At 43.6% G+C, this 15,427-nt stretch overlaps 1 protein-coding gene across 1 annotated transcript in view; it reads right to left on the reverse strand.

Annotated features, from left to right (window-relative positions):
• Positions 1 to 8,732: 8,732 nt before the first annotated feature.
• CTNNA3 (catenin alpha 3) overlaps positions 8,733 to 15,427 on the reverse strand; it is an 808,499-nt gene continuing 801,804 nt past the window's right edge. Inside the window, exon 18 of the mRNA XM_066622270.1 lies at positions 8,733 to 11,247. Within this exon, the coding sequence (XP_066478367.1) occupies positions 10,960 to 11,247 (288 nt within the window). The 3' untranslated portion in view covers positions 8,733 to 10,959. The remainder of the gene's footprint in view (positions 11,248 to 15,427) is intronic.

A 15,427-nucleotide genomic window follows, 5' to 3' on the forward strand; every position in this document is an offset into this window, starting at 1 on the left:
CCTTTGAAGTATGTCAGGTTGGCACCAGCAAGAGGGTTTTCTTTGTTGTGATGCCCCAAATTTAGTCTACCCCCCACCCCAAGAGTGGTATGGCTGGTCCTTTCATTGCTCAGATGTGGGCAGGCAACAAAACCATCTCCAAGCAGGGCTCCTGAAATATCATTTTCAAAGAATGTTCTTTGATGTTGCTTCTATGATTGAGGGATGCAGTTGGGCTTTCTTTCAGATCAATACTGTTTTTTAAAAAATTGTTTTAGCATTTGTAAGCTGAACGTTTTGAGAAAAGTGAGATAGTAATTCTCTAAACAGACAAAGATCTATCCTAGACTCTGACTGTATCAGAAGCATAATACCAGAACTGAAAGAGGATAACTAAGTAGGTGAGTCCATTGTAATCAATGGAAGGGCTGCTTCTTTTATTGCCATTTTGACCATCTGAGTGAATTTGTAGGACTGAATTCTATAAGTGAATTGGGCGTTGTGCAAAGAAGGACTTTCATCTGCAATGTCTAAAAAGCACCCAATGGCTAGCACTGTACTGGATGCAGTAGTGACTTTTTAGTGCTCTGACTGCACTCATCACATGCCTTAGAACTAGGGGGCCTGAGTCCAGTACTGTCATCTTCCTCAAACTGGTAATCAACAAGCTCAGGACTGCCAGTAGCGTTCATAGGATAGTGACAAACTTGGTGTGTACCCAGCTATTGTATAAAAAGATCTTTGGATCAGGTTTTTGTATTTGTCCGAGTGGCTAACAACAAAGATAATGTTGTCTGGATTAAGCAGTAATCAAATCTGCATGCTTAATGTCTATATCAACGTTTGAGAATGATCCTTTTTAAAAGAAATTAGTTACCAAATCTAAATGGAAATTATGATTAAAACTGAGCATTTGAATCAAGGCTGGCTTGTTGTTAAATCGTGATTAAAACTCGTGCTGTAAATCAAAGTGATTTAAATCTATTCGGCCGGCTCCTGAGATTATTGGAGAAATGCTAATTAGATTTGGAAGCTCGGAGATACTGTAAGAGGGAAACGATAATAGAGACCCGCATCACATTGATTGGATTGGTAAAATAATTAGGGGTTTGATTTAAATAAAACAATAGAAATGACTCACTGAGTCACGACTGGTTTGAAATAATTGAGACAATTTGCAGAAAACGTAGTAGGGAGTCAGGGTGGCAGAATGTGGCCTTTACTAATCAGGAGCATTAAACACAGAAGGAAACCATGACAACAGCTGAAGGAAGTTCATTGAAAGAATAGCAGCCACGGAACCCTTTAAGTATCAAAAGCATAAAACTTGGGAAAGTTGCCGTGTGCCCCTCCCCTCCAATTATGGCACCCATTTCAGTTTCTTCCCTGAGTTTCAAAATCGGTTTGCCAGTATTTGGGGGTGTGTATGGGACTGGTGTACAGTCTACCCCTTGGACTAGGGTAGCCTCGTGAGGTACTGACCCCCTCTGAGGTACTCCATATGAGGACTGCACATCATTGGGATGGGGTGTGCTTCTGGGTTGCTCTTTGCTCCCTCACAGAGGCTAGAAGAGCAAGAAGAGGAAGGCAATTCTGGTGAACATTCTAGAATGTGGAAAGAACTACACAGCAGGAGCAGCCATGACCTCCTGATCTAGATGTTATCTGCCCCTGGACTGGATGACGGTTAACATAGAGAGGCTTACTATTTGTCATGGGTAGTATCAGAGGTTGGCCAGGTCAGACATGGGTGAGGATCCACAGAGCCTGAGGGCCCGTGCATTCAACCCTTGAAGCTTCCCAATGTGCACTTGGGGCAGCGATGGAGACATACCCTCAAATGAGCAGGTAACTCCATGACTCCTCTCTGCTGCCCTTCCTCAGAGGCCCTTGAGAAAGCCCATTCACAGAAGTGGAAGGCAGGAGGAGGAAGTAAGCCCAAAATGATTCACTCTGCTGAGCAACACAAAGCCAGCAGTTTGTTTTTCCTCAGCTGTGTTGAGGGAAGCAGGCATCTTACCTTGCTTCAGTTCTCCCTTTTGCAGTGGCTGAGAAAGAGAGGAAGAGTGCTATTGTTGCTTTGTTTGTGCAACCCCCCCCCCCAATGAACACTCGAGACAATGGAGCTGGGAGAAAGGGCCACTTTATTAATAGGTAGATAGTATAGAAGGAGAGACAGAGAGACCTGCAGATGCTGTGGTGCGGAGGCTGGACCCTCGGAAGGCACCAGAATCGTATCTGTCCCCCGGGCTGGGCATGCACCCGACTCCTTTTCAGGCCTTCTGCTTGCCAAGCAGTGCTCTACCACTGTGCTATAGCCCTGGCTGTGCTAAGCAAGTCAATGAAACAAATCAGCCTGATGGAGGGAATAAAACACGATTGCATTTGCTGATGTATCCTGCAAGGGGGAGTCCCTCTAGCATTAATTAAACAGGCCTCCTACTGACCCCAGCTTCACCAGTCCCATAACCTGCAGCCTGGGCCTGAACATGGGGAAAGGAAATATTTTACGGGATCTGGCAGCCAAGAATGGCCTGGCTCCGTCTGCAATCCCATTAATGTGATGAAGAGAGGGAGGTGCAGTTGTCAAGCATGCTGGAGGCTGCATATGCACACTGATTTTCCTTGCTCTGTTTTGCAAAATCTTTGGTTTAAAAGTCAAGGTGCTTACAAATTCCGGAGGCACCAAAAAGCATGGCACACCAAAAGTACAGACTCTTCTTTCCCTTTCTTATCAATTAAGCAGTAAATGCATCCTGTAGTCACATTTATTGTGCTCACTTCCAGCTTAAAAAATGCTACTCCTACATCTGCTTAGTCCTGAATATAGGTCTTGACTCCTCCTCCCTCTTTTTTGCATCTTCTAAGAAGAGTGCCTCTGGATCAGGCCAAAGGTCCATCTGTCCCACTTCCTGTAACTCACAGTGGCCCACCAGATGCCTCAGGGAGCACAAGGCAACAAGAGACCTGCATCTTGTTGCAAATCTCTTGCACATGGCAGACTGAGATAGCCTACTTCTAAAATCAGGAAGTTGCACATACCATCATGCCTTGTAAGCAGTGATAAACTTTTCCTCCAGAAATCTGCTCAGTCCCTTTTTAAAGGCATCTGGGCCAGATGCCATCACCACATCCTATTGCAGAGTTCCACAGACTATTTACACTCTGGGTAAAGAAATAACTTCTTTTGTCTGTTCTAACTCACCCAACATTCAATTTTAGTGGATGTCCCTTGGTTCAGGTGTTGTATGAGAGGGGGAAAGAATATCCCGCAATCCACTCTATCCATCCCCTGTATAAATCAGGCACCTTTGTTCATCTTATGCAGAAATTGACACATCCTCAATGCACATGTGACCCGAGTTGTGCATGCCTCTCTGCACCCTTCCTTGATCACCCTTGATTCCCATGAGGGTTGTGTCCTCTCCCCCCGCCAGTGTTTTCTCTTATTTTTCGAGGCTATGTGTGCAAACTCTGCCAAAAGGCTCATCAGCTTTAATGGGGGGTTTGTTCTTAGAACTTCAAATGTTGCTGCAGTGAAAGCACTGTATGTTCAGTAGGGTTGCTGGGTCCCTAACTGCTGCCAAGTGCCATCTTCTATTCTAGAGTGAACCCAGCCCCCCCCCCCCAGCAAACACCAACAATTTCACATGGGGCTGCCCATGAAAACGAAGGCCCCTAACACCACTTTTTTTCTGGAATTTTTGAAACCAGAGCAAATATTTGGATCAAAATCATATGTGGCTTATTTGGATCAAAATCTAACTTGTTTATATCACTGATCTCATTTCAGAGTCATTAAAAGTTATGGAGAAGTCTTTTATATCACAATCCTATACAAGTTCAGCATAAATCTCACACTTTTCAGTAGGGCTTGCTTCTCAGAAAATATATGAGAAGCAAAATATATGAGAAGCATATACACAATTTATTCTATTTTCCATTTGGTTATGTTAATAGAAAAAAAATGTGAGAATCCAGTTGTGTCTGTGCCATGCAATATTTATTCAAACTTATTAGCAATGTGTTCCATCAAACTGTGAGTCACACCATGACTCACAAATAACATGGTTCATGAATACCAAAGTGCACTGTAACGAAGATTTTACCCCAAGAGGTTAAAGACTTTGAATAAAAGCATGATTATGTAGGCGTGTTGGAAGATCTGCCATCTGAAGCTTCTTGTGTTTTAGGTTGGTTAAATTCTGTGGCCCAATTCAGATACTTCTTAGTTCCCAGATGATCACCTGCAGGAATCCACATGTCTGCAGGTGGGTTCATGACCCAACTGGGACCATGCAGAAGAGGCAGCTGAATGAACTGATGCAGTCATGTAGAGCAGCAATTTTCAACCACCATGCCGTGGCACATTGGTGTGCCACAAAAGATCCACAGGTGTGCCATGGGAGTTTGGGGGAAGGTCATTTATTAGCAGGGGCATTTGGGGATGTGAGCCCCCGCGCTGGCAGCACAGTGTGCCTTGTCAATTGTAATGCCAGTGTGCCATGAAATGAAAAAGGTTGAAAATCATTGGTATAGAGGGTATGCACACAGATGTTGCCATCTGAACAACTCTTGTAGCCCTTTTTTAAGCTGCCATGATTGCCTGATCAAGTGTCTAGGCCCTATGCAAAGACACTCTGTTATACAACTGGCATCGCCACACAATCCCAGCCAAGTAACAAAGCAGCATCAGTCGCATGGGAGCCAAGTGCATGAACCAGGCCAAAATTGCCAACAGGAGACCAACTTCTAAAAGTGTGCACTGCATTATTATTATTATTATTAACAGTATTTATATACCGCTTTATAGATGTTGTATAGATCGGGGCACAAACCCTCACTCCCCTTGTAGTCTGTGGTAAAGTTATAGTCCTCTGAATCTAATTGAGGTTGCACAGGATTACAGCCATAGAAGACAAACACCCTAGTGTGCCAGGCTACAATCTAGGCATCCAGGCGGGCCAGCAGAAGGTGACCTTCCGCCTCTGCTGTGCATCACCCACCCCACAATGTGGAAGGTAGCAAGCCTGCCTCTTACCCCTAAGTTTTCTTCTTCACTGTCCCTTCAAGCAAAATAGGAAGTGTGGAGTGCACTGGGTTGGTGCCCAGCATGTCCCTGTTGTCACAGGGGCTGCAAAAAAGAAGCAAGGAAAGGAAAGAGGCTTGGAGGCAGACTTCTGATGGAGTTCCTGCTCACATTTAGCAAATGGGCAGGAATAGCTTTGTTCACAGTTAGCTGCAGGGCAGAAGCAACAGACTTGGGGTGAAAAGCACCTCAGTCTTTTTGCTGCTTCCCACTGCTCACTGTTCATTGTGAGCTGCAACAGTCATGTCACCCTTGGGTCGCCCTGGTGTTCCAGAAATAAAAGTTGTCCACATACACTAATAAATATCTAATGGAGGAGGAGGCATGGGAAGAAATAGTTGTCTTTGAACCAATTCCTCAAAATAAAATGAAAAAATGAGTTGAAGCAGTAGAGATTGCTTCTTTCCAACCCTACCTACACTTGCTAACTAATCACAGGAGCTTTGAGGTCCACTAGCTCTAATACACATTTGCCTGGATATTATTAGCAGTTTCCTAGCAACTGCTGTAACAGATGCAAAAGCTTTGTTGTGGCTCATCCATAAAAAAAAAAAAAAGGATAGTTTTTTAAGACGGCACACAAAATTGACTTGAAAAGTGGAGAGAAAAGCTATTCTTCTATTATACTTAAAACTTAACCCCATGTTATGTGGCATAATGTTGACTCTACAGAGATACTTGCCGCCTTGGATAAAGATCCAACATTTAGTGGAAGGAACGGGGGCTATTATTCTCTTCTGCCAAAAACACTAGATCAGCAGTTCTCGAACTGTGGGTCACAACCCACAAAGTGGGTCATGGCCCGATTCTGGGTGGATTACGGGGCTGCCATGACCCAGAAGATGCAGGGCTTTCTGGGTCACACTGTGCCCCAGAATAGCATTCTGGTGTGTGATGCAACTGCTGCAGCCAACAAAGTGGGTCATGGTGGTAAAAAGTTTGAGAACCACTGCTCTCGAGTATTGATGGAGCTTGAGCATTGACAGCCTGCTCCTGGTATAAAATGGAGTCAGCTTCAGACCTATGATGTATTTCAAGTACAGGTAAACATGGCATTTGGCCAAATTAGACATGATTTTTTGTCCAGGAACAAGAGGCAGAAGTGAACATAAGAAGAGCCCCACTGGATCAGGCCAAAGGCCCAACTAGTCCAGCTTCTTATATCTCACAGTGGCCCACCAGATGCCTCAGGGAGCACACAAGACAATAATTGCCACTCCTTTGCACCTGGCATTCTGATGTAGCATTAGAAAAGGTATTGAGAACAAAACGGCTAATATTATAATGCCGTTGTACAAATCGACGGTAAGGCCACACCTGGAGTACTGTGTCCAGTTCTGGTCACCACATCTCAAAAAGGACATAGTGGAAATGGAAAAAGTGCAAAAGAGAGCGAGTAAGATGTTTACTGGGCTGGGGCACCTTCCTTATGAGGAAAGGCTATGGCGTTTGGGCCTCTTCGGCCTAGAAAAGAGGCGCCTGAGGGGAGACATGATTGAGACATACAAAATTATGCAGGGGATGGACAGAGTGGATAGAGAGAGATGCTCTTTACACTCTCACATAACACCAGAACCAGGGGACAGCCACTAAAATTGAGTGTTGGGAGGGTTAGGACAGACAAAAGAAAATATTTCTTTACTCAGCGTGTGGTTGGTCTGTGGAACTCCTTGCCACAGGATGTGGTGATGGCGTCTGGCCTGGACGCCTTTAAAAGGGGATTGGACAAGTTTCTGGAGGAAAAATCCATTACGGGTTACAAGCCATGATGTGTATGCGCAACCTCCTGATTTTAGAAATGGGCTAAATGGGCTAAATCTATGTCAGAAGCACTGGAGGGCACCAGGATGCAGGTCTCTTGTTATCAGGTGTGCTCCCTGGGGCATTTGGTGGGCCGCTGTGAGATACAGGAAGCTGGACTAGATGGGCCTATGGCCTGATTCAGTGGGGCTGTTCTTATGTTCTTACTTCTAAAACCAGGAGGTTGCACATACCCATCACAGTTTGTAACCTGTGGTGGACTTCTAGAAATCTGCCCAGTCCCTTTTTAAAGGCATCTAGGCCAGATGCCATCACTACATCCTGTGGCAAGGAGTTCCATAGACTAATTACACTCTGGGTGAATATTTTCTTCTGTCTGTTCCAACTCTCCAAACATTCAATTTTAATGGCGCAATTTTAGTGTTCTGGTGTTGTGTGAATGGGAGAAGAGCATCCATCTATCCATTCTATCCATCCCCTGCATAATTTACTACATCTCAATCATGTCCCCCCCCCCGGCGCCTTTTTTTCTAAACTGAAGAGCCCCAAATGCTGTAGCCTTTCCTCAAAAGGAGGGGGCAGCTCACTGCCAAGCGGGACGATACAGTCTCATAAGAATCCAGGACTTCCTTCATCTCACCGCTTGTTACCAGTGTCAGAAAGTAACATCAGATACTCAGCCAAAAAAAAAAAAAGGAGAAAAAATTGATGAATGAATGAATGAATGAAGTTTACAGTGATATATCTGAGCTTGTTCATTCTGCATATCTGATAATCAACTATTTCAAAGCCCTGTCATTGTCTACTTTGAAATATAGTAATGCAATAATCTTCTAAATTATTCTCTTTCTCAAACTGTCGGCTTTCCAGAACTGAAGCATCACAGGAAAAGCACAGACCTAGCAAGTCACCTTATCACAATATAGTGACATTTTCTTAATACTGTGGTATTTTTTAGGATCTCAAATAATGGTGTTTTTGTTAATTTTTAAAAAAAAACTTGATTGGTTGCAAAATCTTATCAAGTACTTTTTACGGTTCAGGGTTTTATAAGAATTATACTTTCTTGACACAGATGTGAGGAATAATTTGTGCAACAAGATCAGTGTGAAGGGAGAAAAAGTCACAATTAATGGGAACATGCCAACACTGCCAGTGCCACAACTGTCTTGTAGATAATATAGAAAGTTACATATCATATGCAATGAAAGGGGGCTTTCTCTGGCAGTCAATAATATCATTCTTTAATGTTTTGGCAGATATTTAGTATTTTGGGGGGGTTTGGGGGGGAAACGACACTTATAGCTTGATTTTTTTGTTTGTTTATTGTGTATTTGGTTTTCTGATGAAAGGCCCAATCCTATCAACCCTCAGCACAGGCGCTGGATGTTGCAAACATGTCACAAGGCATGTCCGTGGCACCTGGAGAGGAGGGGCCTCCAGCACTGGGCCAGCGCCAGTAGGAGCTGAGCCTCAGCACTGCATGGAGGGCTGGTTGGTGCTCCTGCAGTGCCAGCCAATTGTATTTTGGGGGCAGGGAGAGGCAGGGAATGGGGTGGGGGAGGAACTGGCCCAGGAAGGGGGTAGGATTGGTGGAGCCCTGCTCCACCACATCCTATCCCGTGTTGGGCTGCAAAGCCCGACACAGAGGCTTCCAAGTCTGCACTGGCAAAATAGCTGGTGCAGACCTGAGAAGCCCCATTGCGGGATCTGGGGCTTTCCCCGGGGGAAGGGGATGAAAGCCCCCTTCGCCCAAGGGGCCCTCTGGTGACCCTAGTGGTGCTGCTGGATGCAGCAGTAGCTATTTTGACACTGCTGCACCAGGCACAGCTACCAGGGATAGGATTGGTCTGGAAATCTACAATATCACGTGATCTCATTACACGATTGTATCAGCCAATCAGACTATGCCATTGGTAAATTTTATTAAAGTAATTAATCCAAGTGGTAACATATTGCACAGGGAAACTAAAAATATGAGGAACATCTTACAAATTCAAGATGGGTCCTTGCTGTTTTTGTCCTCTGTCAGTATTACACTTTTATTACACATGACATCTGTCAGTATTACACATTTTTTTGTTATCTGTCACCAGTATATTACACAGAGGGATGACCTTATTTTTCCCCCTCTACAGCTTGTGGTTCTGTTTGGGAGGTGGGAGGGGCAAAATGTGGGGCAACTCACTGCCAAGGTGGGAGTTCTTTGTGGTGACTGCTGTTTGATTCTGTAGTGTTGCTCTGAGGGGGCTTCTGGTAAAAAAACTGCACTGTCCAATTTTGGGACCATATGACCTTAAAAATTGCCTGGGGCAGAGGTTCCCAGCATTGTGTGTGCTGCGGGCTGCACAAACAATGGTGCCACATGTACTCTTCTTTCTGGCTCCCTGGGCCAACATCACGCAAAATCTCACACAAATAATGCACAATTTTGTGCTATGTTGGTATGGCAAGCTGGGAAGAAGAGGATTCACACTGCTGTGCCCCTGTGAGTGTGAAGGGTGCCATGATCCCAGTGAATTTGGGAATCACTGGTTTGGGGTGTTGTCTCCCCAGTTTAAACCAAAATTATTAAATATTCTCACTGAAAAATGTACTTTAATTCAGTAGTGTTCAATGTATTGCGTCACCGCCAACACTAATATGGGACCTATCTGCAGGAGCCCAGTGGGGGGGAGGTGATTAAACAACCACATGTCCTCATCTTTTTACACCCATTGACAGCCAGCCAGCATGCATTGCTACTGTGTCATTCTGCTCCTTCTGTGTTTTCAAGCCAATTGGAATGTGAAGGGGGTCAGGACACCAGTGTGCGCTCGGTTTTGACAGGTGGAAGGTGAGAAAGAAGAGGCAAGGCAAGGGAAAGGCAGAGGGAGTGCTGAAAGCAGGTGACAAGCATTGGATGAGAAGGAGTTTGGAGGGGTTATCTGAAGACTGGAGGGCTTGGCCAAAGAACCTCTCCAAAGTCAGAGTCTCTGGCAGCATTCACCTCATCCAACACTGGCTACTGTTCAAACTGTGCTGTGCGTAAGGAAAGAGGCGATCGTGGTGTGTCATCTGGAAGAATGAGCAGGCTACGTGAAAAAGACAGCTCTGGAACACAAACAAAAAAAGGCGAGAGAACCAGGCAAAAGTTGGCATGAATCATAAGGTTTTCATTCTGTCCTGATGCTCTGCACATCCTGTCCCTGTACCATTTCCCATCGCTTGAAGTGCTGACCCAATTATACATTCTCCTTGTTGAGCTGTTTATTGTAAGATTTTCTGAAGGGCGCCCATTGACTTTAATTAGACCAGCTTTTCATAACATGAACAACAATCCAGTTAACCAGATAAATATAAAGGAGCAGGAATAACATGTGATAGCTGCTGGAAAACAGTGCTTACTAGAAAAGTGATTAGACAAACCTCTCATTAAATCTCAGCCACCAAGTCACCAGTTGACACTGGGCAACCTGCTTTCTCTCTGCTGCAGTCTCAGCAAGGTGGGGACAATGCTTATCTACCTTACCTTACGAGTTGTTAGGTGGATTATTGAGATATTGTGCATGACACACTTTACACTTTTTCAAGCTTTGAATACACGTGAAATCTTAAAAAGCAATATACTGTGGTTTGTCAGTTGCACGACTGTTCCGCTGTCTTCCTAAAATGGTGTGCAAAATGGTGATGTGCCAAATCAAATATATAACAGTGAGTGATCTGGATTCAAGCACATTTAAAAATAAAGGAGTACATGTTTAAAAAGATGTAATAGTAACTATGGAAAAATGGGTTGAAACATATATAGGTTGCTTCATTGTGAACAAAGGAAGGGCCCAGTCCTATCCAACTTTCCATGCAGCCATGGCAACGGGATACAAACTGCATCCTGTAGTGGTGGAGGCAGTCACCAAGGCCTCCTCCAGGTATGGGATTGTTTGTTTCCTTACGCTGGGGCTGAATTGTGGCTTTATCAACCCTGGAAAGTTGAACAGGATTGGGCCCGAAATAACTGATTGCAAGTGTTACAAATGTGAAAGAAGTGGTCAGATATGGCTGTACTTGTGGGATTAAGAAGTGAAAAAATAACTATAGGGATGAGCAGCGTCTCAGTATATGAAACCTCTGCAATGCACAGAATAATAACTTCAGTTTATTTCCCGTCCTCGAAATTCACTCATGATTTGAACGGGATGGATTTTCTTCTTAGCCGAACCTTTCCTGACAGCTGCATAGATCTCCTCCGGCTTCTCTCTCTTAATCAAAGGCTTCTTTTCGGGAGCCTTCATCCGCCACATCACCACAGGGTGTCGTGGGCCAGCAGGACTTTGAATCCTGATGATCTTTGTCGAGGCGATGTAGGACATCTTCACTGTCTGCACTACGGCATTCATCAAGTTTTTGGCAGCCTGAATTAGTGAAGTCACACTGTCCAACTGCAATAAGAGACATGACGGTTAGCTTCATCACTCAGGCAAGTTTAGTCAGACACAAAAGTATTTAAAATGCAGTTGACTTCTGCCTCCTTTTCTACACTGCATGCAAGGAATGACACCACAGGAATGTAGAGGGTCAAAAGAAATTTGCATTTTTGGCATTTTGTTCTACCTGCAATCCCAAACAAAACACAATACAATCTTGTAACGGTAAAAAATCATTAGATCGTCAAACGAATAAAAAATAAATTTTTCTTTAATTCTAGCAAGTGAGGTTACGCATCTAGTAATCTCTTGCACACCACTAGACATCTAATGATGTCATAAATAGACATTGATGCTGTAATTCTGCCCCTCACCATTGGTGCTGATGCAGCTATGCTATGGAGGTGCATGCATCATCCAATGGTGGTGAAGGTGGGGAAAAATCAGAAGGCCTCCTCAAGGTAAGGAAACTTTTGTTCCCATACCACTGGGTAAGTCTCCTGATGTCCTCCTCAGACAATACCAGCTCTATAGCTGGCATAAGTCTGAGGAGAAAAAAGGGGGGACTGGGTGAAGGGACCTGAATAGGTTCCTGGCATGTGGCAGGTGCCACAGGGGCCACCCCTCCCTTGCCCAGTCTACCCACCCCTATTCTGCCCTAAAGCTCCTCTGCCCTCTGTCTCCTCACCCATGGTACAACTTTCCTGGTATTTATTTATTTATTATTTATTATCCCGCCTTTCTGTCCCAGTAAAGGGCACTCAAGGGGGCTTACAAAAGAAAGAGCTCCCATAGCACCACTGCACATACCTCTCTGTGTGCCATTTGTGGCATGGCCTGGCAGCGTGCGATAGCATGTTGCATTTTGCAACATTGTACAGCACGGTACACTGCCAGAATGCAAGTTCTGGCAGCACGCATAGCCCATATGGCATTGTTAGTCTTATCATGTCAACAGGTTTCCTGAAGCTGCTGTAAGCCCCAGGAGGGAAGCTTCCATTGTGTTTGTTTGGGCAAAGGGAAAGGGTTACATGCAGCCTCCCCATCTACCACAGTCCCTTGTGGTTGCCATTTTGCCATTGTCTTTTAAAAGCCCACAAGATTAACTAGCGCATCTGCTGTGACCTAATTGCATGCAGAAGGAAGCCTGCACCAGAATAATGAAAGTGAAGTCAGTAGGTGTAAGGGGATTTATTTACGAAGTGAAAGCACACTCTGGATTTTCATTTATCTGGGAATGATCTAGTATTTGTGCAGGTGTCAGTCACTCCTGAGGAAGAAGACTGCAGTCACGCACTGGGGAATTTGGTAAGCATTCACCACTTTGCATTTAACTTTGCCTCTTCTGCCTCTCATTCCACTGCCCTTAGGATAGGATCAGTGCTTTCTTGACCCCAATACAGCTAGGGATATGGAAATATTCACCAGATATACTGTATGGTCAATTTCAATTATACTTTATGCATTATGAAGTCCTATATAATTTTTGGCATGCTTTGATAATCTTGATAAAATGCAATTTTTGAAAAAAGATTTTAGGGCACGGAAACAAGCTTCTGCATGTGTTCCCCTAACTGGATAGAAATAATTCATGCAGATGGGTCCAGTTCACAGCCAGGGTGGCATGCATACAGACTTATGAGATAATTGGTGACAAGCAGCAGTTCTGGGGAAGGGGGTGGGGGGCATGATCAGTATGATTCTTGCTCATTACAGGGTTATTGTCATGGGTTCTCCATGCTCATCAAAGGGTCTCCCAACTGGATCAACCCCTGAACACTAAGAATTGGTTGCAGCAGTAGTCCAAAGGAGCCATCAAGGGTGCCACGGTGCGCCAAGGCAGAATTTTGCAGCAGGGCCCTCAGCAACCTGGAGTTTGTGTCGGCTTATCCCACATTTCTCCCCATGTGAGGTCAGCCCTATGGGATATGCTCACACAATTTGGGATCTCTAGTTTGTTCCATTTTCCGGTCTGCCCATACTTCATTCTTACTCATACTCTATCCTGATAGAGGATAGTCCAGCATTCTTGGCAAATTTTTCTGTTTTGCATTAAAGCCTCTTTGTATTCTTAAGATTTATTACACTTCTAACATTGACTATAGGCCCTTTAAACACCTGGGTGGGGGAACAGGAGGAAACTCTAGAGATGTTCCCAATAAGCAAATGAGGGGACCAAAAGAAGTGAACCCTTTTTAAGTCAAATTATTTCCAACACGGACTGCACAGCACTGCAACAATGTCATATTTCATTTTGTGTATGGGCCTCTTGGTGAATGTTAAAAATTCTTCAGCGTTCCTGTTTCTGTGTTATCGATGCTACCTTCAGCATTAAGCTGCCTGTGCTGTTGTCGTTTTGCATTGGAAAATTGGCAGGGGATAAATTTACTGTAATTCATAGTGGTGACCTGAATGAATAACTTTAAAGCTTCAAAGAGTCACTATGCTCATATTTAATTATAAGGCTGACAATTTCAATTTAGAAATGCAACTCCATTTTGAAAACTTTAAAAGAATACTGTGTTCTGATTTTCTTCCTGCAAATAAACCTGATTATTCTGTCCATTTTTGAAGTTTGGATGTAAGTGAAACAATATGCAGTTTCCTGACACAATTTATTTCAAATACTACTGTGGGAAACAGAATTAAGAATGAGAAGGATTTAAGCTGAACTGTGAGGAGATGATCAAGTGAATTTTGAAGTAGTGCTCAAAAGTTATTACCTGATTTTTTTTTTCTTATCATGCCACAGTGGCAGCCAACCTTTCTGATATTGTGCCATACTTCAGGACCAAAGTAGGAGTCATTATTTTTGAAGTTGTAATGTTCATACACTGCCTTTCAACAAAGCGCTTTACAGAATGTTTGATGACAATTAAAACATGCCAACCTGTCATATGGCCCAAGCCTAATCCCCTTCTCACCATGGTATAGGCTTCCTCAAAAGGAAGTTGCTTGAACCATTCACTAACGGAGCTATGCCGTTTCTCCAAAACTAGAAGTGATAGGGCCAAACTGATGCCATTTTTCAAATCAGCGCCATATCCCAAATATGCTCCCAAATAGGTCTAACTTTTAAAATGCTTGTTGGCCTGTGATATCTGACATTCTTTTCTGTTACTAGCTATCCCCATTACAAAGAAATGGAAGCATCAAAACAAGCTTTCTCTTATCTGTCAATTCCACTAACATTCATAACTGTAAACACCTTTTATAAAGATTTTAAGCAATCATTTAAATAAAGATGATCTTCTAACTCAGTGTTCTGTACTCGTTTTTATCATTACATATTATGGTCTGTGCAAGAATGCATAAAAAGCAACGGCAACTTAATTTTCAAATTCAAAACTCTCATTGGAACCTCCCATTTTAAAGCTTGAAGTTCAAATTCTGAAACAGCCAGAATCATTCCCATACAAAAACAGGTTTATACTCTCTGCTCTGCCAGGGGCACAACTGGCTGACACAGTGAGGAAAGTCCTATGACAGACTCACAGTGCAATTGCATGTCTCGCATGTCATTATTTGCATGTTGCAGTGTAGTTATATGTATGGCTGCAATCCTAACCACACTTTCCTGAGAATAAGCCCCATTGAACAAAATAGGACTTACTGCTGAGAAGACTGGTTAGGATTGCGCCCTATGTATATCTACTCAGAAGTAGGTCCCACTGAATTCAATGTGATTAAGGGTGCAATCCAAATGTGCCCTTGGGCCGACGCAAGTCCCTTGTGCCAGGAATATGACAGCACGGAAGTTTGAATTTGATCCCTATTCCCACTGTAGATTAACGTTATGGATGAATCCAACTTCAGAGATTAATATGGAATCTTTTTTATGGAGGAGCTGGACTGATAGGGCAATTTTTACATTAGATCAACTTATTGATAGGATCAGGATTATTTTTCTCATTTGATAGACTTAGTGAACAGTATCACCTTCCAAAGTCCACTAGCTGGCAATATTTACACAGTTGCAACATTAGTTTTTTAATTTGGTTCCTCTGCACTATCTGCTTCACAAACTCCCCCACTCCTAGACGTACTTATGCAGTCTGTTGATATGAAGAAACCAGTAATATTTGTTTATAAATATCTAATGTCATGTACTAATTTTGATACACATTTACTCTGAACTAAATGGAACTCTGAATTGGAATGCCCTATCCTGGGTGAGCAATGGGATGTGGCACTT

Source organism: Tiliqua scincoides, chromosome 3, assembly GCF_035046505.1.
Source record: "Tiliqua scincoides isolate rTilSci1 chromosome 3, rTilSci1.hap2, whole genome shotgun sequence".
NCBI classification, from domain to species: Eukaryota; Metazoa; Chordata; class Lepidosauria; order Squamata; family Scincidae; genus Tiliqua; species Tiliqua scincoides.